General features: G+C 42.8%; 1 protein-coding gene across 2 annotated transcripts in view; it reads right to left on the bottom strand.

Annotated features, from left to right (window-relative positions):
* Nucleotides 1-24,248, bottom strand: part of KCND2 (potassium voltage-gated channel subfamily D member 2) — a 382,728-nt gene that overhangs the window by 16,818 nt on the left and 341,662 nt on the right. For both annotated transcript variants that reach the window (XM_039514145.1, XM_039514155.1), the window contains exon 2: nt 17,513-17,675. In XM_039514145.1, coding sequence (XP_039370079.1) covers nt 17,513-17,675 — 163 coding nt within the window. The remainder of the gene's footprint in view (nt 1-17,512; nt 17,676-24,248) is intronic.

Below are 24,248 nucleotides of genomic sequence, written 5' to 3'. Positions count from 1 at the left end.
TAGCTAGCAGCTTTTGTTTCTTTCCATGAATCAGCCAATTGGAACAATGATTTGGATAAATGATTATAGATATTCTCATAATATTAGGCAAATTATATTTTCCTTTTTCTGTGGCAGTGATCATGTCACTTCTATATCTGTCTTGCAGGTCAGGAATGTTGCTTCCATCTCAACCTATGTCATTTCTAATCCTTCAGTTAAAAGTTTCTCAAAAGAAGGGTCAATGGTCCAAGAGAACACAACTTTTCAACTGCTATGAGCCATGAAGAACCTCCATAGTTCCTCAGAGCATTCTAATTTTCAGAGAAACAGATTCATAGATTCTAGGACTGGAAGGGACCTCGAGAGGTCATCGAGTCCAGTCCCCTGCCCTCACGTCAGGACCAAATACTGTCTAGACCATCCCTGATAGACATTTATGTAACCTACTCTTAAATATCTCCAGAGATGGAGATTCCACCACCTCCCTAGGCAATTTATTCCAGTGTTTAATCACCCTGACAGTTAGCAACTTTTTCCTAATGTCCAACCTAAACCTCCCTTGCTGCAGTTTAAGCCCATTGCTTCTTGTTCTATCCTTAGAGGCTAAAGTGAACAAGTTTTCTCCCTCCTCCTGATGACACCCTTTTAGATACCTGAAAATTGCTATCATGTCCCCTCTCAGTCTTCTCTTTTCCAAACTAAACAAACCCAATTCTTTCAGCCTTCCTTCATAGGTCATGTTCTCAAGCCCTTTAATCATTCTTGTTGCTCCTCTCTGGACCCTCTCCAATTTCTCCACATCTTTCTTGAAATGCGGTGCCCAGAACTGGACACAATACTCCACTTGAGGCCTAACCAGCGCAGAGTAGAGCGGAAGAATGACTTCTCGTGTCTTGCTCACAACACACCTGTTAATGCATCCCAGAATCACGTTTGCTTTTATTGCAACAGCATCAGGAACATATGTATAACAATGAGAGAGAAAGGCATCAATACACAGAAAAGCTAAATTCCTGAGTTCCTGATAGCCTTTTCTAAAGCCTTCTACTTGCTGCAAGGTGTTTGTTACATCTTGTTTATGCCTTCCTGTATAATGATACTTAATACGAATCACCACTTGTCCCAGTCTGAGCATTCTCTTGAAATTTTAAACAAATTGTTGAGAGAGGATGGGCCACATTAACTCTTGTTTATGTAGTATGGCAAAGCACCTCCTTTACTTTACCAGGCTCAGCAATTCCCTCTCTGGGAGGGCGGGGGGGGGGGGGAAACACCTGGAGTAAATCAGTCCCACTCTGGAGAGCTTTTATTCTTCAGTATTTACAAGGTAAAAAGTAGGCCAAGAAGTTCTCTTCAGCCAAACAAAAAGAGAATACCTTTCCCTGGGGGGTATTGCCTCATTATGCTGGCCTCTGAGTGCTAGTCCTTACCCAAACAGTCTGTTAGCATGGTTGCTTCCCCTACAGGGAGGAGAGCTGCCTTACACCTAGGAGAAGCCTTTTCTTCCTGACACAGCTTATATTCCATCTCTCCTCATCCTCTCTCACCAGAAAAAGGGGTTTTGAAAGATCCTTAATTGGACTCGTGAGTCTCTTGTTGACCTGAGAGAAGCTGATATGCCTGTCGTCTACCACTCTCTTGTGGGTGTGGAGCTGCTGCTGCTGCTGGTGGTCCCAGAGCACCCTCTTTAGCTTTTGTCTGGGCCAGACCCTCACTCCCACCCCGCCCCTCTCTGCTACCTCACCAGCTGGTTGCTGCTGTTCCTTGGGGAGCCTTGCTGGCCTGCTCCCATCTGTGGGGTCTCTCTCAGCTGGCTGTTTGCTGCTGGTGTTAGGAGGAGGAAGAAGAGTTGCAGTGCGTGGTACACCTGGAGCTACTGCAGGACATTGTGGAGGGGTTTTTTCACAGGACTGAGTGATTTTAACATCTTTACTCCTGTGGTGGTGGTTCTTGTTGTTGTTCGGAAGGTGGCGGGGGGAGAGATGTGGAGCCCTCCCCCTACTCCATCACCCCTTCTCACCATTTTGACTGCTCTCCACTCCTGGACTTGGCCGCTTGCCTGGCCTTTATCCACCTGGCTTTTGCAGCATCGAGCAAGGGCTTTTAAACCACAAACGCACATGCCTTTCCCGTCCCCTTGGACTTGCCCTCCCTTCCTCTGCTGCTCTTGGCAGGTGGGCTTCCCCCACCCTTGCTTTGCCCACAGGCCTCCCCCCAGCAGTTTGCCCCCTTTCCCTGTGTTGCCTGTCCCACCCACCCCTTGCTGCCTATTTTTGCCTCCAGGTCCCGGTCCCAGGTCCCCCCATTCCAGCCGCCAGCGAGAGGGGCTAGACGCCTCTCTGTCATGAAGGCAGGCTGTGATCACCTTGCTTCCAAAGAAGGGGGACTTCTGCAACCTTCAGAACTGCTGTCCTGTCTTGCTCCACCCTAACCAGACCTACCTGGGCCGCACCATCTTTGATCAGCTATATCTGGCCTGGGACCTCTTAGAGCTCAAGTGTAGGGATGGTCTGTTGTTCGCCCTCCTGTCTCTGGACCAGGAGAAGGCATTCGACAGAGTGGACCATGGATATCTCCTGGGCACTTTGTGGGCATTTGGCTTCAGACCCCAGTTTGTGGGTTTTCTCCAGGTGCTGTACACCTCCTCAGAGTGTTTGGTTAAGCTCCACTGAACCCTGACCGCACCAGTCAGCTTCAGGCGAGGGGTGCCTGTCTGCTGTCAGGCCAGCTGTACACTCTGTCCATCGAGCCCTTCCTCCATGTCCCCCATAGGAGGTTGACAGGGTTGATGCTCTGTGAGCCAGAGTTGTGGCTGATCCTCTCAGCGAATGCCAATGACGTGCTTCTCATGGTCCTGGTCTTCTCGATGGCCTTCTCCACCCAGGTCAACTGGGTCAATAGCTCTGACCTGGTGGTTGGGGATGAGTGGCAGGTGAGCACCCTTCCACCCGGGCTTCAGGCCATTCGGTGGAGCACGGATCTGCTGCTCTATCTCGGCGTTTACCTTACCACCACGCATCCGTCTCCACCGGAGAACTGGCAAGGTTTGGAGGGCACAGTGTTTGAGCAGCTGTGGAGGTGGACAGGACTACTCCGGTGCCTTTCCCTATGCGGGAGGGAAGTGGTGTTCAATCAGCTAGTCCTGTCCATGCTCTGGCATCAGCTTAACACCCTGATCCTGGACCTAGGTTTCCTGGCCTACCTCCAGAAGGTGGTCCTGGAGTTCTTTTGGCCAGGACTGCACTGGGTCTCTGCAGGGGTCTTGAGTCTCCTCCTGGAGGAAGGAGTACAGGGCCTGATCTGCATTCGCACTCAAATCTATGCCTTCTGCCTCCAGGCCCTGCAGAGACTTCTTTATAGTGCAGGTAGCCTAGTGTGGAGCATGTTGGCGCATGCCTTCCTGCGTTGCTTCCAAGGGCTCTGATATGACCGGCAGCTCTTTTATCTTCATCTGAGAGGTCTTCCATGAGACCTCTATGAGCTGCTGGTCTTCTACTAAGACCTCCTCTGGACCTGGAAGCTGGTATCAGCAACCAGGTCTGTGGTGGCCGCTGAGGGGGTAGATTTCCATGTGGACCCCTGCTACACAATCCCTAACTTGGTGTGCAGGTGGCGGAGTCCCTCTCGGTGTGCCAGAGGCTGGTCCTGTCAGGAGTCACCAGAACTGGAGACCGCCTGGACTATGACTGGGGAGCCTGGGTGGATCCCCTGTTGCTTGCTCAGCGCATGGGGCTCTCCACCCTTTGAACTCTGCAGTGTGTATTTCAGGAGGTGAGGGCAGCTTTATCGCCTGCTTTTCAGGAGTACCTCGAGCGGGTCCTGAAGGAGGGTGCTCCCCGCCCACCCCACACCCCAAGCCTTCCAGATCTGTTCAAAGGGCCCTTTCCCCATGAGCCCCCCCGGCCATTCCACTCACACACTTCAAGCTGGCTGCATGACCTACAGCCGGTTCATTTTCGAACTGCGCCAAAGGCACATATGTACACACTCATGCGCCATCCTCTCCATATCCGCACCCTCATGTCCCACCCCGATACTAAGTAGTGGGACCTATTGCCATCCATTGAGAGTGAGAAACCCCGGTGGGTCAGCCTATATTCCACCTTGGTCCCACGGCCCACCAGGGATATTGATTGGTGGCTCCTGCACAGAGCTGTGAGCACGGGCGTGTACCTGGCATGGTTCACCCCATCCCTGATGCCTGTCCCTTTTGCGGCATGAGGGAGACACTGGCGCATGTCTACCTTGAGTGTGCCAGGTTGCAGCCCCTTTTCCCATTCCTTCTAGACCTACTGTTGCATTTTTGGCTGCACTTCTCCCTCCAACTTTTCTTATATGCACACCCTATCTATGGCCCCACAAAGTCGTGGGACCTCCTCATCAACCTCCTCCAACTGATGGCCAAAGTGGCCATCTATAACACCAGGGAGAGGATGTTGGCTGAAGCGGTTCTCTGTGATTTGGGTCCTATTTCCGTTCCTCTCTCCGTTCACATATCTGGGCAGAGTTCTTCTGGGCGGTGTCTGCTGGCTCCCTTGACACCTTCGAGGAGCAGTGGGTGCTGTCCAAGGTTTTCTGCTTGGTGTCCCTTTTCAGTTCCCTACTTTTGACCCTTTGACCATCACACCATGTCTTTGTTATTTTTTCTGTTCCTCTCCCTGCCCCATAATTATTTGAGTCCCGGGCTCAGTGGATCCTCCCCATAGGCTGGGGGAGGGTCCTTTAGTTGTGTGCAGGCTTGTGCCTGCCCAGTTCCCTGGAACCCAGTAGGACCACTCTCTGGTAGCTGTCCAGAGGAGGTGCTAATCTGTGGGTGGAGGATGATGGATGGAAGATGATTGAGCTTCCCTAAGAAATGTTTGGTAAAATGGTCAGCTTGAACTATTGAGTCACATAGTGTAGACTAAACAGTGGGAAGCTAACAATAGAGGGGATACCCTATGTTTAAAGAAAAGACTCTCAAGATCAATAATACTGAAAGCAGAAGTTGCAGAATAGTCTTCACTTTGTTGGCTTCCTGGAAAGTGTGGAGTCCTCAGTACAATTCCTGCAGGAATTTTTATGACTGGTTCCCTGTATATCAAAGTGAGATTGACTTTGTCCTCATGCTCAATCCACAGATTTCTGGTTCCTAAAGCCAAGTGCAGAACAATGATTTAGCAAACTTGAACTTTGTTAGTAGACTAGAAGCTCAAGTGAAGAGTTTAGAGCTACTGCAGTAGAAGAGAGAGTTCAATGCTCTGTTTTGAGGTAATATGACTTTTTCCATTCTCAATAATTACTAGGTTGAAGTTTTCAGAAAATAGGGGGATAGTTCTTCTCCAACTCCTATGGCATCACAGAATAAACCCATTTGTTTACTCTTTCACTCCTACTAGTATAGTATGATCCTGGAATAGTGTGCATGGGGAGAGACAACAGGGTCACTGCATTAGCCAAATATCTTCTCCAATCATGATCTGGATCAGTTCTGAGGAATGAAATTATTCTTCTTTTTCTGCCTCATACTTCCAAAGGGAGAGAGAGTCTTCTCAACAGACAGCCAAGGAATCTGAGAAATAGAGTGGAAAGCAACTATGGAGACAATTCTGTTTGCAGCATGTGACACATGGTTACAGGTATGATGCTGGTAAACCAAGTGCCAGCTCTGGCCAAGGCCGTAGGCATTAGATAAAAACTGAAACTCATAGCTGAAAACCAAACCAGCTCACCTGTATGTTAGTTCTGTTCAAAAGAGGTATTAGTCTTATAAGAATGTATTTAGTGTTTAGACTATATGAAATGCTTGTAAATTAGTGCATCCATTAATCTTACTTGTAATGTCTGTATTCTATGCTACGAAGGTAAAATATATGCTTGTTTTATAATTGTAAAAATCCTGCTCTGAACTCGAGAACTCAGATGAGAAGACTTGCTCTACCTGCCCATCCGGGAGGACTATCAAAAATTAAGTGGGCCATTGTAGGACAAAAGTTTTATTGATTGCCCCTTTCACCCACGAAGAAGTACATGGAGAAGGCTTCATCCCATCGGTTTGAATGCTGGAAGAGGGAAATAAAAATAGCTAACTTGAAAATTTATCATCTTTGTTGTTTGGATTCTTACAAGGGCTAGCACTGAGAAACAGGAAGCAGAGATCCCCAGGGTCAACCTGGGTTAAGCCCTAAAAAGACATTCAGTCCTGACATATTACTACATATCTGTCATCTTCTGAATCACAGACTGTATATGGAATTGCTTGCTTTAACCTGTAAATAACTCTTATTTCTTTTTCCTAGTTAATAAACATTTAGTTAATTATAAGATTGGCTACATGCATTGTCTTTGGTATAAGATCTAAGATACAAATTGATCTAGGGTGAGTGACTGGTCTCTTGGGACTGGAAGAACCTGAATATTTTGTGATTTTTGGTGTAAGTGATCATTTATCACTAAGTCCAGCTTGCGTGGGTGGCAAGACAGACTGGAGAGCCCAAGATTGCACAGCAAATCTGTGACAGAGCCAGGAACCAGATATCCTGACTTTCATTCTAATGTTTTAAATTCTAGAAAATGCTCCTCGCAGAGGGACTGATCACAAGCCCACTGAAGTGAACAGAAGTCCATTCATTGCATTTAATGGGCTTTGGATCAGACCCTAAAAGATAACTAGTTCACTGCTCCTGGTGGCTTCAGACCCTCCTTACAACTGACTTAATAAAGGCTTAGGCCAGCCAAAGGATTGTAAGCACTATACATTATGCAATAAATTCTCATGGAGGAGGCTGGATAATTTCATTGTCTAAGTTAAGGCTGCAAAACTATCAGAATGGAAGATATGCTTATTCAAGATCAGATCTATAAATTGCTGGTTGCTAGGACAGATAACAAACAAAATAAAATCTGAGTTCCACTCTGAAACCTGATGCTCTAAATTCTTCCAAACGTTTGTGTCTTTGTAAAAATAGGAAAAAGGGTCTTTGTTATTGAAACAAAAACAAAAAACCCTACATCCAAGGACAGGAAAATTACATACATTTGTTATGATAGGTTTTTTTTTAAAATAACAAGATGCATTCAAAGGTGTTTATGGGTATATGGACTATGGCAGGGGAATGCCACTTTCGGTAGCTCTGAATGCTGTCAAATATTGGGTGTCATTGGGGGTTGAGGTGAACTTTATGGCTTGAGCTCCTATGTGCTAAGATAATACAAATAAAATAATAACAATAATAGCTTCTAGTTGTCAAGTCTATTACAAAGTTCTTTGAGGGAATTATTGTATAAATCACTCAGTCAGATCCCATGTAAAACCACCTTTTAAAAAATCAGATGTTTTGGTTCAGACCTTTGAGGGAAGATAGAGGCTCAAAATGTTAAACACTAGTCCTTCATCTGTGTTCCCTCTCTTTGTCAGTGCAATGGCCTTCCAGCTACCATACTCAATCTTCCTGGGAGATGTGAAACAAAATAGATATAGTTTGCCAACCAATATCTGAGAAGATTTCTAAATGGTGTTGGGTTGGTAAGTGCGAGCTTGAGTGAGAAGAATCTGAGCGTGGCAGTTCACAGCATGTCTTCTGGATGAAGAAGGAACTGAGAAGAGTAGGAGGATGACTGCCACACAAATGAGTGGTTCACAAAAATGGGATCATACACTTCCATCTACTACACAGTGTGGAGGGTAGAAAATATGTCTGCAATGCCACTCAATTCACAGAAAGGAGAGAACACAGTGGCTCCTCTGTATTTTTCCCCTGCCCTTCCGACACTGAGAAGGCATTAGTGCTGGCACTCCATGGAATAGAGAATCCCTGGTGCTAGGTTTTAGGCTGAAGGAACGGGGGGAAAGCTTTGTTTCATAACATGCTCCCTTCATTTCCAGGTGGATTTCCAAGCAAATGCATGTCCAATAAACACTGCTGGTTGTTCTAGTAATTAATTCTGCTGCTTCTTTTTAAAATCGTCACAGCACCAATGATCATATAATATGCTGCCAAAAAGGAACTGTTCTGAGATGTTTATATTTGGCTGCTTTTGACAAAGTGCTCTGATGCAACTTAATAGAAGTATAATATAAGTTTAGTCCCCGAGAGGTGCCAGGTGGAGAATGTTTGGTTTCTGTACGTCACAAGAGGAAGAGAAGACGACATTTTTTCATTAGTGCCTGTCACCAGAACGTTTTGTCAGATACTTCTTTTTTTCAGCCAACACAAACCTCGTCCAACTCTCCTTTTGAGCAGCAGTGCCTGGAAAAAGAGAGAGGACTAAACTCTTCCACAGAAAACCATCCTCCTTACTGTGAAACTTTCCATTTCTTCCCTTAGTCCCCAGGACACTGATGTTTTGTAAATATGGCTGCAGCAGAAGAAGTGCTCTGTGAATTTTTGCAATCTTTGGGGAAAGTACAAAATATCTGAACTAGAAAGGCTCTTTTAGCTGCTTTGGTAAAATTCCACCATAGTCTTCAGTCTTAAGCTTTCCAGCAAATGGACCATCAGCTCACATTCTTATGGATGTCCAACTTCTTTTCTCCATGACGATAAAGGTTTCGTACATCCCTTTTGAGCTCTTTGCTTTTCTTCTGTCTTTTGAATTTACGTTTATAGATTAGCCCCCCGAATTTCATAAATGTTTAGATGTAGCACCAGCACAAAACATAGTAATATTAATATTATTCCATGGTAGGAACTCTGCAAAATGGAAGCTTCTTATGCCTCACTGGAAATTAGCTCTATCAGATTTACCAAGAGATACATTTGGTCCATTTTAATCAGCTTTTTCAATAGCACAAAATGCAACATTAATAGTGTTGTGTCCATTCTGCTGGCCACCAAGATAGCTACCTCTCTTCCTATCGCTACGGAAACAGTACAAATTCTCTAGTTAGTGTTTAGTTGGCACCTTCATGATCTTCTAATGTAAAGATAAGAACAATACCTGAATGCAGCGATACTCACATTGAGGCTTGAGAGCTGTAAGTGGCTCTTTAATGTGTCTCCTGTGGCTGTTTGCAGCACATATTAAAACACTGTGATTTAATTATTAACCAATCAGGATACTTTTAATATGTTATTAGTATCAATTGTAAACACTAAATGAAACAATGAATTCACACTACTGTGGCTCTTTGGGGTAACGTTGATTGCTAATTTGGCTCCTGAACCATTGAGGGTTGAGTATCACTGCCTTAATATGTCGTGTGGATTCAAGAACAATGGACTAAATGACCTGAATTCTCAGTTCCACTAAGGGCCCTTTACACCATTCTGGTAGTGTAAAGGGGCTTTACAGTGGGTGTAAGTGTAATTTACACTTATATCTAACAGAGCTCAGGCCAATATTTCTTGCTTTGCTTTATTGTTTTCCACTAACTGCACATAATTTACTTTAGCTTGGTGATGAGAATTTAAATGACATCAACACTTAGTGAAGAAGGAAGTGTTGTTTACTTTGTACAGTTAGTGGATCTGGAATTAAATAAGATCCAGAGATTTCTTCAGTCCTACTACCTTTCTTTTCAATAATATATTCAAATCGATATCCTGCATTTAAAAAATGGTGGTTCTATAAATAATTGCTCACTGAGCACAAGCTTAACATGCTTTATTACTACATTCAAAAAACTGGGCTGAATTCTTACATCAGTTATACCTCTGTAACCTCAATGAAGTTAACATTTCAATTAAGTTTTAAACAATGGTAGCCGGCATTATGCCCTAATGGAAATGCTCTGCCTTGAGCTGCCAGGTGCTATTAAGCAGTTGTTGCACTTTACAGAGCTAGTTGTACTTCAGTAATATCTAAAGTTATTTGTAACTTGACAGATAGATACGTTATGTACACAGTCAGTAAGTAAAATAAAAGATCAGCCAACCTTCAGGATAAAAGTTGCTATATAAAAGTGTAAAAGCCTTGTCAGATCATGATCACATAAAAGACAATATACTTAATTTATGGTACCAGTTAATTCTTTGGACATTATTAAGGAATGATGAAATGCTCTTCTGGGGAGAAAGTGATAATTGAGATTGGCAATTAAGGACTCCTCAAGATATCTAGGGACCATTGTTGGTAGACTCTGAAGGAGCTACTCTTATGGCTTGTCTACACTTACCAGAAGATTGATACTATGGTAATCGATGCACCGGCGGTCGATTTAGTGGGTCTAGTAAAGACCTGCTAAATCAACCACCGATTGCTCTCCCATCGACTCCTGTACTCCACCTGATCGAGAAGATTAAGGGGAGTTGATGGGAGAGCGTCTCCTGTCGACATTGTGTAGTGTGGCCCCCGCGGTAAGTAGATCTAAGCTATGTTGATTTGAGTTACGCTATTCATGTAAACCCAAATTGCATAGCTTAGATTGACTTTTCCCTTTAGTGTAGACAAGCCCTGAGATTCCTTGGCTGATAATACATTAAACATACCATAGGGGTTAATGGATAGCTATACAAAAGGTGAAGCAAAAGAGGGGATGGAAAACGGGGAGAGCATTTAGGAAGAAACATTGGGTCCACAGAAAAGAGAAGCATATAGTATTATTATAAATAACTGTTAACATTCAACCCATGATACCCCGAAAATATGTAACAGGAAAACCTGTGCCTAACTGAAAATGTCCTTTAAGTAATAAAGTCTACAGATCAGGTAAAATGGGTACTTCAGCCTGTTTCCAGCTTGGGGGAAGAACCATACCTGTCAGTCACTGGCAGCAGGGGAATGCCCTGTCTTCTGAAGTTCCCTCCAGTTGAGGTAAATTTCACAGCCAGAATAATTCAAATCTACTTTACTAAATTACATATTGCAGTAAATATACTCTGAAGAAAAAGCACAACGATTTCTTCTATGGCAGAACATGGTAAATTCTGCCTACCAAACTCAAGTCTTCAGATGTCAATTTCCATCTGTATTCTGGATGATACACTGGTCTCCAGGGTGAGTCATATCTGTGGACCTTATTACTTGAAGAAAGGAAATTTTCATATAAGCACGGATACATTTTACTGTTCCTATTCATGCTAAGGTCCACAGATCTCACTACAAATGGATTTTAATGGCAGTGTGCATTCAGGGTGGGAAGCGGGATCATTCTTTTAAAGTGGACATCAAAAGTGAAATTGATTATATATAAATATCTCTTCTACCTTTCCCCTCTAAAATGTGGAGAAGACTGCTGTCAAAAGTAAAGAAATAGCGTTGGCTACGATTGGATGACCAATACACAGAATTTGGTGAATTTATGTATTGATGGCCATGTAGCCATCTAATATATCTAAATGCAGGAGAGGACGACTACTCTGCCCTGAGCCTATCAGTTCTTCTAAGGACTGGACTTTGATGCTTAACCAAAGGAGGAACATTTCTTGATTTTACTTAGGGAATGAATGCCATGGCAGTCATGAGAGGACTACCTATCTGATTTAAAATTACAATACTGTATCTTATTGGAGAAAGCTCCCATTTAAAATAAACCCATCTGATTGGAGAACATAGCCATTGAGAGACCCACTCTAATAGATAGGAAGTATAATGACACCTCCTGCAGGGGTTCAGTCTGGGTAGTGCTATAAGGACAAGAATGAGGTTCCAAGGTCATACTTGTACACCCCAAATAAAAAATAGTAAGAGGACCAAAAAAATGCCACCACGGCTAAACAGCAGACTAAAAGAGATGATTAGAGGCAAAAAGGCATCTTATAAAAATTGGAAGTCAAATCCTACTGAGGAAAATAGAAAGGAGCATAAACGTAGGCAAGTCAAGTGAAAAAGAATAATAAGACAGTCCAAAAAGGAATTTGAAGAGCAACTAGCAAAAGACACAAAAACTAACAGCAAAAAATGTTTTAAGTACATCAGAAACAGGAAGCCTGTCACACAGTCAGTTGGACGATCAAGGTGTTAAAGGAGCAGTCATGGAAGACAAGGCTGTTGTGGAGTATCTAAATGAATTCTTTGCATCTGTCTTCACTGCAGAGCATGTGAGGGAGATTCCCAAACCAGAGCCATTCTTTTTAAATGACAAATCCAAGGAACTGTCCCAGATTGAGGTGTCAGTAGAGGTGGTTTTGGAACAAATAGATAAATTAAACAGTAATAAGTCACCAGAATAGGATGGTAGTCACCCAAGAGTTCTGAAGGAACTTAAATATGAAATTGCAGAACTACTAACTGTGGTATATAACCTATTACTATCCAGATGACTGGAGTATAGCTAATGTAATATTGATTTTTAAAAAAGGCTAGAGAGGCTATCCTGGCAATTACAGGCTGGCAAACCTAACTTCAGAACCAGGCAAATAGGTTGAAACTATAGTAAAGAACAGAATTATCAGACACATAGATGAAGACGATGTGTTGGGGAAGAGTCAACATGGATTTTTTTAAGGGAAATCATACCTCACCAATCTATTAGAATTCTTTGAGGGGGGTCAAGAAGCATGTGGACAAAGGTGATCCAGTTGATATAGTGTACTGTGACTGCCACAAAGCCATTGACAATCTCCCTCAGCAAAGATTCTTAAGCAAATTCCTCTCATGGATCAGTTAAAAGATAGGAAACAAAGAGTAGGAATAAATGGTCAGTTTTCACAATGTAAAGTCATAAATAGTGGGGTTCCCCCAAGGCTCTGTACTGGGACCTGTGCTGTTCAAAATATTCGTAAATAATTTGGAAAAGTTTGCAGATGATACTAAATTACTCAAGATAGTTAAATCCAAAGATGACTGTGAAGAATTACAAAGGGATCTCACAAAACCGGATGACTGGAGAACAAAATGGCAGATGAAATTCAATGCTGGTAAATGCAAAGTAATGCACATTGGAAAACATAATCTCAACTATACATACAAAATGTTGGGGTCTAAATTAGCTGTTATCACTCAGAAAGATATCTTGGAGTCATTGTGGATAAATCTCTGAAAACAGCTGCTCTTAAAAAAGCAGCAGTAGTCAAAAAAATTAAGAGGATATTAGGAACCATTAGGAAAGGGATAGATAATAAGACAGAAAATATCATAGTGCTAGTATATAAATGCATGGCATGCCCACACCTTGAATACTGCATGCACTTGTGGCCACCCCACCTCAAAAAAGATAAATTAGAAATGGAAAATGTACAGAGAAGGGCAACAAAAGGATTAGGAATATGGAACAGCTTTTATACGAGAAGAGATTAAAAAGACTGGGATTGTTCAGTGTAGAAAAGAGATGACTAAGGGGTGATATGATAGAGAGCTATAAAATCATGAATGCCATGGAGAAAGCGAATGGGCAAGCGTTATTTACCTGTTCACATAACACAAGAACCAGGGGTCACCCAATGAAATTATTAGGCAACTGGTTTAAAACAAACATACCGAAGTTCTTCTTCACACAACACCTAGTCAACCTGTGGAACTCATTGCCAGGAGATGTGAAAGCCAAAAGTATAACTGGGTTCAACAAAGAGTTAGATAAGTTCATGGAGGATAGGTCCATCAATGGCTATTAGCCAACATGGTCAGAAACATAACCCTAAACTTCTGACTGCCACAATCTGGGAATGGATAATGGGGGATGAATCAACTGATAATTTTCCTATTCTGTTCATTTTCTCTGAAGCATCTGGCGCTGCCCACTTTGGAAGACATGACACTGGACTTGATGGACCAGTGTTCTTATGCTCTATGTCCTTGCAGCGTTGGAGTAAGGTTGATGCTCTAAAAAAGAGTGTTTAGGGTTGATAATTGTACAAAACTTCTTTTTCTTGAACGTGCTGACAACATATTACAGAGACTTTACATTTTAACTTGGACATTTATATGCCCACATTAAAATCCTCCTGGAAGAACTCAAGGCTATGTTTCACTTATTTAACAGGGTAGTTAAACTATTGTCTTCGTATCAGCTAGCAGAATATGTTCTATTTGTTGACTTCTCTTCTGAGGTCCATGAGAGCAATAATCACTTTATACAAGTATTCATTTTAAACCTGTCTGATCCCAGATGCAGGACTGGTCTTGCAATTGCAGACCTCTTCTGTGAGACAGAGACATCCAAAGATGCAACACTAGATTGATCAGGCCAGAGAGTCATAGTTGCTACAGCAAGAAAGGCATAAACGTTGTCAGTGTCACTCTCCCATTCCTATCTTTTCTATTTTCCTGGGGAACAGTATAATAGCTGGTAAGACACATATCAGTGACCTTGCCCAGCTTTGCAAAATACCATTCCCCAACTTGCATCCTGTGTCCTCACACACAGAAAGGTCATAGGGTACTTTACTGTTTCAAGATGCAAAGGTGTTGATCAGCAGCCTACCAAAATGTCTTATGGTGAGTGAGATATTTCTGCTAACATTCTTCTGAGATGAGACCTGGGGTACCTGATAGTACCCATCCTTAGCTCAGGTCTGTGTTTGACATCCCTGACAATCCCATGTGTGTTTGTTTGTCCTGAATCCAAGACATTCCAGGAACCACATCATATAGTGCTTTTCAGTCATCTTTCTCTCTGTACAGAAACCTGGTCAGAAAAATGGTGTGGCAAAAGATAAGCAATTTCCTTCTTTCCTAAAGCCAATATTATTGTCTGATCCTGGTGAGACACTCTGGAAGCACAGGACGAACAGTAATGATTGAAGTTGGGAAAAGAAAAATGCTGCCATCCCTCTGCACAATATAGGAATTGTCTAAGGAGGGTTAAAATGGGAATGCTGTGAAGACAAGTCTCTTTTAGGAACTTAGTGAAATTAGGAATTTCCTAAATTGAGTTTATCAGCCTTTAAATTCCAGGGCTTGACACCTTCTTTTGTCTCCCTGTCAGTTTCTTAGAGGCAGCCTGGTGCGGGATTGTTATTTTTCTGCTATCCCTTTCTACTTCCCTTCCCTCTCTGTTCTCCCTCCTTTATAGTTCGCTTCATTTTCTTTATTGGTCACACCTGTGGGTGCTTGTCTCCAAGACTGGCAGTTCTGGGAGTGGTGCGGGGGTGTGGTCAGCCTGATTACCGGTAAACAGGGAAGGATCTCGTCTCCCTTCAGCCTCAACTCTGTATGGAGTTTGTAATGCTCATTACAATCACTATGATAGCTGGGAACTGATTTGTCTCAGCATCTAATCCAGGGGTCAGCAACCTTTCGGAAGTGGTGTGCCGAATCTTCATTTATTCACTCTAATTTAAGGTTTTGCGTGCCAGTAATACATTTTAACGGTTTTAGAAGGTCTCTTTCTATAAGTCTATAATATATAAGTAAACTATTGTTATATGTAAAGTAAATAAGTTTTAAAAATGTTTAAGAAGCTTCATTTAAAATTAAATTAAAATGCAGAGCCCCCCGGACCAGTGGCCACTGAAAATCAGCTCACGTGCCGCCTTCGGCACACGTGCCATAGGTTGCCTACCCCTGATCTAATCCAAAATACCAATACTCTATGTACCTGTGTGAAACAGATGTGAATCCTATTCCCCACCCCAGTGTTAGCATTGCTTGTGAAAGCCTGGAGGGGCATTTAGGGCGTCCGATGACAGTCTCTATTTGTTAAATGTATTTAGCGGTGGTAGTCTGATGTCACCTGAGGGTTTCTGTAGTCTTTTCTATAAGGCGACTGTTCTGATGACACTGAATTGCCTCGTCTTTCCATAAAGTTTTCCATTGTATCACCAAGACCAGGGTCGGCTCCAGACCCCAGCGCGCCAAGCGCGTGCTGGGGGCGGCGTCCCGCGGGAGGGCGGCAGGCGGCTCCGGTGAACCTCCCGCAGGCATGCCTTCGGAGGGTCCGCTGGTCCTGCGGCTCCGGTGGAGCATCTGCAGGCGTGCCTGCGGGAGGTCCACCGGAGCCACGGGACCAGAGGACCCTCCGCAGGCATGTCTGCAGGAGGTCCACCGGAGTCGCGGGACCGGCAACCGCCAGAGCGCCCCCCGCGGCGTGCCGCCCTGCTTGGGGCAGCGCAAATCCTAGAGCCGCCCCTGACCAAGACAGCTGGGAATGGATTTGTTTCAGCATCTGATCCCAAAGACCAAAGCCCTATGTACCTGTGTGAAACAGATCACAGAGTTTCCATGATCAAGGGAGGGAGCGGAGAGAATGCCTGCCTGGGTTTGGATGCCTGTAAAGGGCCTGTATAGTGAGAGGCCCCTTAGTCAAGTAAAATTGGACACAGAGATTTCTCTGAAAATAGTCAAGAGACTAGTGATACCTCTGTCCTCCAAGAAGCTGGGCTTATTTGTCTCCCCTCCCACACATGGGCTCTTTCTGGATCTCCCAAGGAAGGTACTGGCCTGGAGCTCAAGGATGGGGTCCCCAGAAGCTCCACTCCTCTCTGTTGAATGGAGCCAGGTAGGACTGTGTTTCCCCTGGAGGTCTCAGTCATGTTGTGTCCGGAGCCCTCCATCTGCGACCCATTGGGAAAAAGAGTGAGAGGAGGTGGCTGAGCCCTGCAGTCAGAGGTATGGCTGGTGGCAGTGCTTAAACTGTGCCAGGGCTAGCCAGTGCTTAGCCCTGACACCTCTAGGCTTGGCAGTTCATATCCCCGGCACCTTTGGGCTTGCTGCATCAGTTATGAAAGTAAAAAATAATTTCTTGATCCCCATCACCTAATTGCGTGAGCCTTACCTCTCTTATTACAAATAAGCACTGGCTGATGGTGCAGGCTATGGGGACTCAGACACAACCTTCCGTCTGGTGCTCTGCCCTTCTGGCTTCACTCCCTCCTGGGGAATGTTTGCTTGCCCCGGAGCCAGTTCTTGTCCAATCCTGCCAGACACCTTTCCTGCTCGGGAAGGGGGCTAAGGTAACCCCACTGGGCCCGGGCTGCATCTTATTCAGCACAGCCAGCCTCTCCAGTCCTGCCTGGCTCCTATTCTACTCAGGGAAGGGTGTGGGGAGGTGATCTGGCCCAGACAAGACTATGAGGGAAACCACATTCTTCCCACAGAGCTGGCCGAATTCTTTAACAGGACACTCAATAATGCGAGGGAGCATGAGACACAGACCCTTCCTTTTCTTGTCTTAGGTCTGTCCTTGAAGCCGGCAGGAGCACCAGCTGCAGTAAATGCCCCAGAAAGGGAAGGAGAGCTGACAGGACAATGTCCACAAAAGCAAATGCAGCCTTGGGACATGGCTGGGAATCAGACAGAACCAAATTGTTAGTCTAAAAATTTGAAATAAATTTAGAATTTTCCTGAGAAATCTGCAGGGAGGTCTGGCTGAGCCACTGGCCAGTATGGAGGCAGAGAAACCTGGAGAGAACATCAGGAAGCAAGGTACTTCCCTACTCCCAGTGGCTGACAGGGCTGGTTCTGCCTCCAAGCTGCGAACAGCCTAAAGTACCCATTGTAGTGGATCTGTGGACATTACCAAGAAGAAGAAAGGAGCAATTTCTGCATAAAAAAAAAGTTGAAACGTACTTTAAAATTAGTAAATTTGCCTTAGGGCCTCTGCTATCATGAATGTATAGCAGCCCTCCTATTAATAAATTATGGTCCCTTGGATGATATACAGCATATAAAAAACCCATCTGTTATCTACTTCGCACCAAATCAAGAGTGTGGGATGGAAGTGAGAGCGCACCTTTTGTGCCCTGCGCTTGTCTGCTCGTTGATTCTGGTGGTAGATACGACTGAAGTTGGAGACAATTACAGGAACTGGCAGAGCAATGACTAAGACCCCACTCAGGGAACAAATTGAACCAAAAATCTTCCCAGCTATTGTCTTCGGCACCATGTCACCATACCTGGGTTAAAGAAAACAAAATCTATTTAAAAACATTAACTACTCTTAAGTATCAGATTTAAAGTCAAACTAGCTAGAAACTATTTTTACTATAATTTGCAAAGAACATTTCATACACATATGCATTTGTCTGTATGTCTATGTGCTGTATGTACGTATATCATTTCCATTTTAATTTAGTGCTTAAGTCTACACAGTTCCTCGATCTGGATTTAAATATTTTTTCATTCCTTCAAACCTCCTGGCAATCCACAGACTTGCTGGGACTTGCAGACACCTCTTTTTCATGCTAGATACTGGTTTTCTAGTAAAGGAGGAATACAGCAATATTAAGAATTATCTAGAGGAACGTCAACTGACAGCTTAAAAGAGGACTCTGTTCTCTACACCCAGTAGTTTGTTGTATTGTAGGGCAAAATGTGTAACTGAGTGCTATTGAGTTCAAGAATAAGCTAAATACCCTTAAGTTACATTTGCTTTTTAATTTGGTTGGGTTATTAATTACTATTAAATATTTACATAGGACTGTAAATTTGCATAGCATGTTACACAACATAGGTAAGACACACTCCCAATCCCAAAGAGCTTACAGTCTACATAAGACAAAACCAAACACAAAGCAAGATGTAGGATAACATTGCAGGAGAGGCAATGTTTTGGAGTTGCTCTGATGAGAATAAAACATGTTTTACACAGGGATTTGAGGGATAAGAGAGAAGTGGGTGAAAACAGGGAGACTCTTTTAGGCACTTGGCAGGTCCGAACCCAAGAATGAGAGAAGGAGATGAAGGGACGAGTAACACAAAGATGGGGGCAGGGCATAGGGAGCAGGAGGGGATATCAGTAGAAATGAGAGCAGAGGTATGTGTCAGGGCAAGATTCAGTAGCCTTTAAGGTGAGGAGGAGAGGCTTGATTTTATAGGATAAGAAATGAAGTGCTAATGGAGGGAATCAAGTAAGCAGGTGATAGTATAGCCTGGAACAACCTATGTAATGATGGTAATGACCATACTTATTTTATCTAAAAAGAACTGTCTAGTGGCTTTGCAAGACCTGGCCAGAACAACATATAAAACTGTATGTTACACTGTTAGATACTAACACACCTACTGTAGTTTTAGTTTTGTTAATCACATTTGTTAAAAACTAGTGACATCAATACTGATTCTGCAAAAATGGGTAGAAAGAGTAGCATAGGATGGGTTCTATCTTTTAAAGACTAAATGAGGATGGTGTGAGGAGCAGGTTATTTTAGGACTGGAAAGAGACCAGAAAGAGACCCATACTTTCCATTACGTTAGCAGCTGTATCTCATAATACAGGTGTCTCCAGCACCTACCTTACATTTTTTGGGGGTATAATCTTTATATTTCCCCCCAGTATAACACAACACATCAGGTGGACTATATATTTACATATTTAGAAAGAATCATTTATACTTACGCATGATCTAAAATTTCAAGATGGTGCTTAAAGTTAGGTTTCTAAATCCACGTTAGGCACCTAAATAAACGACCAGATTTTCAAAAGTGCAAAGCAACTAAACGCTCCCATTGTCACTAATGGAACATTGTGGACAGTTAGAAGGCAGTTCTGGCTCCATTTTTGTTTGCATTTGTTACAGAATAAAACACTCTGTTGGTAATATAACTGTATGTTTGTGCAAATCTACTGCAGTTTGATGATAATGGTAGCAAAGACCCTAGGCCAGTCAGCCTCCACTATTTCAGTAGCTATGTATGTATTCCAAGGTTGTGACACAGGATGATATTTTTCCATAGTATTTCAAAGAGTTATATAAAATTTGGAAATAAAATGTTTAAGATTGTTTGTATAGTGAAGATGTTTTTCTGTGCCTGTTGTAATATAACTGTATGTTTGTGCCTGTTGTATTAAATGACAGTAAAAAGCTGAATTTAACTTCAGATATGAAGTATCCCAGTTCTGATCACCTTTCCTATTTCTACTTGAATAAGGAAAAACAATAAAACATTTTCCAACTATAATCTCATTTGGCCCTTAGTTAGTGTTAATAATATCCTCCACCTTATTGATAGCTCTAATTTGTGCATGGCAGTAATTTGTCTAATTTAAGTTTTCTCCTGCTGATAAACACTGTGCTGAAGATGTTAAAGTGCACTTATGTTCAGAAGAATGACTATGTAGAAACGACAGCTTCTTAATCAACCCTGTGGGTAGTCAGAATCATAGCTGCTCAGTTTTGTGACAAAACTAAAGGTTTTCCTACATTTATTCTGTTTAGGTCTACTATGCTATGGGACCTGGTTTCTATTCTGGTATATGCATCAACAAGATAGTTAACTAAGTTCCAGCTGGAGGACCAAATTTTACATTCAGTTATATCTGTAATAACCACACCACAATATCTTGTTCCTAGTGCTGATCCCAAGCCCAGATAAAGTGGGAGGGTTGGGCAATGGCTTAGCAAGCCATCCCTGTAAAACATCTCTAGCTTTGACATGCAGAAGAAAAACACATACAACGTTAGCAATTTCATCTGCTTTATCTGCTTCAGCAGTTTCGTCTACTACTCACAATGGAACCAAGCTTCAGGATTCATCTAAATCTTCTACTGCATGCAGAGGACTCACACTGTATGATGATGATTCTTCCATAAACAAAAATGGAAGGGAAGTACCTGACATAAAGATGGTATGTCCCCTTCTGAAGCAACATCAGTATCTGAGGATGGAATGTCTGATCATTAACAGCGGTCGGAAAGAGGACTCTCCTGGCTAAAGAATTGGAAAGGTTGACTGTTGTATGTGGCACGCAGGAGACATGGTGGAATTTAAACACTGACTGCACAACTCTGACTTGTAGCAGTCAGACCTTTCAATTGTTGCATGCCTAATGACACATCTGAAGGGCACACTGGTGTTGCTTTGATTTTGTCCCTGTGGTGCAATCTGCACAACTGACTTGGCAGGCTTATTCTCCATGCCTGATAGCAATCATTTTGAGTTTGAAGGTAGGATGTATTGCAGTTATTAGTGGATATGCTCAACATGACACAAGGCCTGATGCTGAAAAAGATGCTTTTTATACCATGTTAGAGGATGTTGATAGAGAGTAAGATTATATGTGTGATGTCAGCATATGCTCCACAGCAAGGCAGACTTATGGAAGAGAAGGAGAGCTTTAGAAATGAGCTGGCAGAAGTGGTGGTTATTGTTAGGATATAGATATTCAGGCCTGTCTGCAAAGGCCTATACTTTAAGAATTTAGGTGTATTCTTATCACTTAGCTAGTTATAGAGGTATAAAAGAAAGAATAAAAATTCACTGTCTGTCTGTGTAATGGCCTTCTCTTACTGTGACAGTCTGAGGCCTGGTTCTTCTGCTAAGCAGCAGAGGCAGCCATAAGCTGGGAAGTGTATGGTCACATCCTTACATTCCAAACTAGTCACATTGAAATAAGGTGCTACTGGACTGTTAGAAATACAATTCTGTCCTGATATTCCTATCACCTCCAGAGAAAGGGAAGAGTCTAGAAGATGTAAAAGGAAACTTAGTTTGATAGCATCCTGGCTGGCAAGAACTCACTTATCAATAGCTGGGATGTGAAATCCTCATTTCTGTATTGTTCTATGACTGTAGTCTCCACTTCCCTGTTGTTTGTCTGTATAATCTCTGTCTGGTTCTGTGATTGTTTCTGTCTGCTGTATAATTAATTGTGTTGGGTGTAAACCAATTAAGGTGGTGGGATATAACTGTTAGAATTGGTTAGTTAAATTTCAGTAAAATGATTGGTTATGGTATAGCTAAGCAGAACTCAAGTTTTACTATATAGTCTGCAGTCAATCAGGAAGTAAAGTGGGGGGACGGGAACAGGGACTGGGGATGGGGGAATTGGGATCATGTTTTGCTAAAGGGGAGAATGGGAACAAGGGACGGGAACAGAAACGGACACAGGCAAGGCTCTGTGGTGTCAGAGCTGGGAAGGGGGACACTGAGGAAGGAAACTGGAATCATGCTTGCTGGAAGTTCACCCCAATAAACATCAAATTGTTTGCACCTTTGGAGTTCGGGTATTGTTGCTCTCTGTTCATGCGAGAAGGACCAGGGAAGTAAGAGGGTGAAGGAATAAGCCCCTAACAGTTATGGTTGAGAGTAACACCTTGTTACCTGTCAGGGGTGATTTGGTGAAGGGAGCCCAGTAGAAGGAGTGGTGGGTTAATTTGGCATTGGTAATATAAATGCAAAAGAAGAGAAGTAGGTTGAGTGGTGTTTTTTAATGGCTTTTCAGTGGTGAATACATAGTTTGAAAAAAGAGACTCCCACCTAGTGACATACTATAGTGGAAAAACTAAAGCCCAGGTGTCCTATATTTTGATAAGAAGAGAACATATGAAAATGGTGAAAGATGTAAATATGTGTCAGAACAATGCAACCTGAGAAATCAGGAGGGAAGATGAAATTGAGGAAGAAATGGGAGGTGGGGAGGGGGGTCAAGAGAAAGGAATAGTTCTGCCAAAAATATAAAGGAAGGCTTTCATGCTTTGCCAGCAACAATGAAGTCAGTGGAGGAAGAATGGAGGAAATTAAAAGACTGTTTCATTAAGTCAATGGAGGTAACATGTGGCAGAACAAGTAGTAAGATGGGTGCTTTCAGAGAACAAGCTGATGGTGGAAGTTGGATGTACAAGTGAAATTAAAAAGAAATGATTATTCAAAGAGTTTGAGGAAGCAGGTTGTGACAATGAGACAATCAAAAATGCATGCAAACAGGTAAAAAAGGAGACTAAAAATAGATGGAAGAAGATGATGGCAGGAAATTGGGTTTGGGGTTAGCATAAAAAAGGAACAGTGAAACACAAGATAAGAAGAAATCTTTATGTGTGAAGGATAGGACCTGTGTGGTGACTAACCCTAAAGAGGTGGTAGAGATATTGAAAAAAGATTCCCAAAGGCTGTTAAATATGAAGAGGGAATTGTGAATGGAAGCACTGCCAACACTTATGGGGATGCCTCAATAGGTATTGATCTGTGTAGAGGAGGAGATAGAGACATTACTGAATAAGGTGAAAAATGATAAAGCAGCTGGTGAAGATGAAATAACTGTTGATATGATAGAGGCAGTTGGAGATACAGGAACAAAGTGGCTTCATAGATTACTATGAGTTTGTTGGTATCAAGCAAGGATACCAGAGGACTAGAAAATGGGATTGATTGTGCCTCTCTAGAAGGGTAAGGGTGGTGCAAAAGATCCAAATACCTATCAGGGTATCGCCCTGTTAAATTAACCTCAAAGTCCTTAAGAGAGTTTTGGACACACGGTTGAGGTGCAAAGTGTAGCAAAATAAAGGAGAGCAGCAACATGGCTTTAGGAAAGGAAGGAGTGCTATAGATACAGTATTTGCAATGAGACAGAAGTTTGAAAGAATGATAAATGAATGGGTTAACTGGTATGTAGCATTTTTTGATCTTGAGAAACCATATGACGTGGTTCAGCGGGAGCTGGTGTTTCAAGTATTGAGATGGAGGGATTGAGGGGGGACTTCAAGAAGTGCAGATGATAGAGGAGCCATATGGAGGTCCAGAGCTATGGTGGTAACAACACATAGAATTTCAGAGAGTTGTGAGATGATGGCGGGGTTGAAACAAGACAGTGTGCTGAGTCCACTTCTCTTCATCCTAGGTATGGAGTTAATTAGTAGAAAAACCAAGCCAGTGGAGACACAGAGAAAACTAACATATGCTGATGATCTGGCCCTTTTGACTGACAGCAAAAAGGAATTGGTAAATATAATATAAAAGTGGGCATCTCTGTTTAAAGATCATGATTTAAAGGTAAATATAAAGAAAACTGAAGCTATGCAAGAAGGGAAGGTGGAAGAAGAGCTGTTGATCAAAGTTTTAGGAGAGAAGCTGAATCAGAAAAAAGAATTTGTTTACAGTACTTGGGAAGTAAACTTAGTACCATTGGAGAGAGATCAGGAGAACTGAAAAGGAGAACCCAGTGCAGATGGGCAGCAGTGAAAAAGGTGGCAAGAGTACTGTGAGACCGGCACTTAAGTAACAAACTGAAAGGAAAAGTATAGGCTGCTTATATTTGTTCCTGCCTGCAATATGGTTTGGAAATGGTGAGTCTTATGGAGATGGAAAAAAAGAAGATACAGGTAGTAGCGGAGGAGAATGGCAGGCAACCAGATGACAGACAGACTGTGCATGGAAGAAATTAGGGGAAAGATGAATTTAGGACTCTCCTGCTGATAATAGCTCATCTTAATTAATTAGCTTCTTACAGTTGGTATAGCTACTTCCACTTTTTCATGTTCTCTTCTCTTTCTCTCTGTGTGTGTGTGTATCTATCTATCTATCTATCCTTTTACTATATGTTCCATTTTATGCATCTGATGAAGTGGGCTGTAGCCCACGAAAGCTTATGCTCAAATAAATTTGTTAGTCTCTAAGGTGCTGCAAGTACTCCTGTTCTTTTTAGGACTCTCAATCATAGATAGGCTGGAGAGCACACATTTGAGGTGGGCTGGACATGTGAAAAGAATGGGAGAATGGAAGAATGGCCAGTAAAGAAATCTTTGGAGGAAGAT

The sequence above is a fragment of the Mauremys reevesii genome, linkage group 1, assembly GCF_016161935.1.
Source record: "Mauremys reevesii isolate NIE-2019 linkage group 1, ASM1616193v1, whole genome shotgun sequence".
NCBI classification, from domain to species: Eukaryota; Metazoa; Chordata; order Testudines; family Geoemydidae; genus Mauremys; species Mauremys reevesii.
Note: the sequence above shows the minus strand (reverse complement) of the source record. Positions and strands in the feature narration are given on the sequence as shown.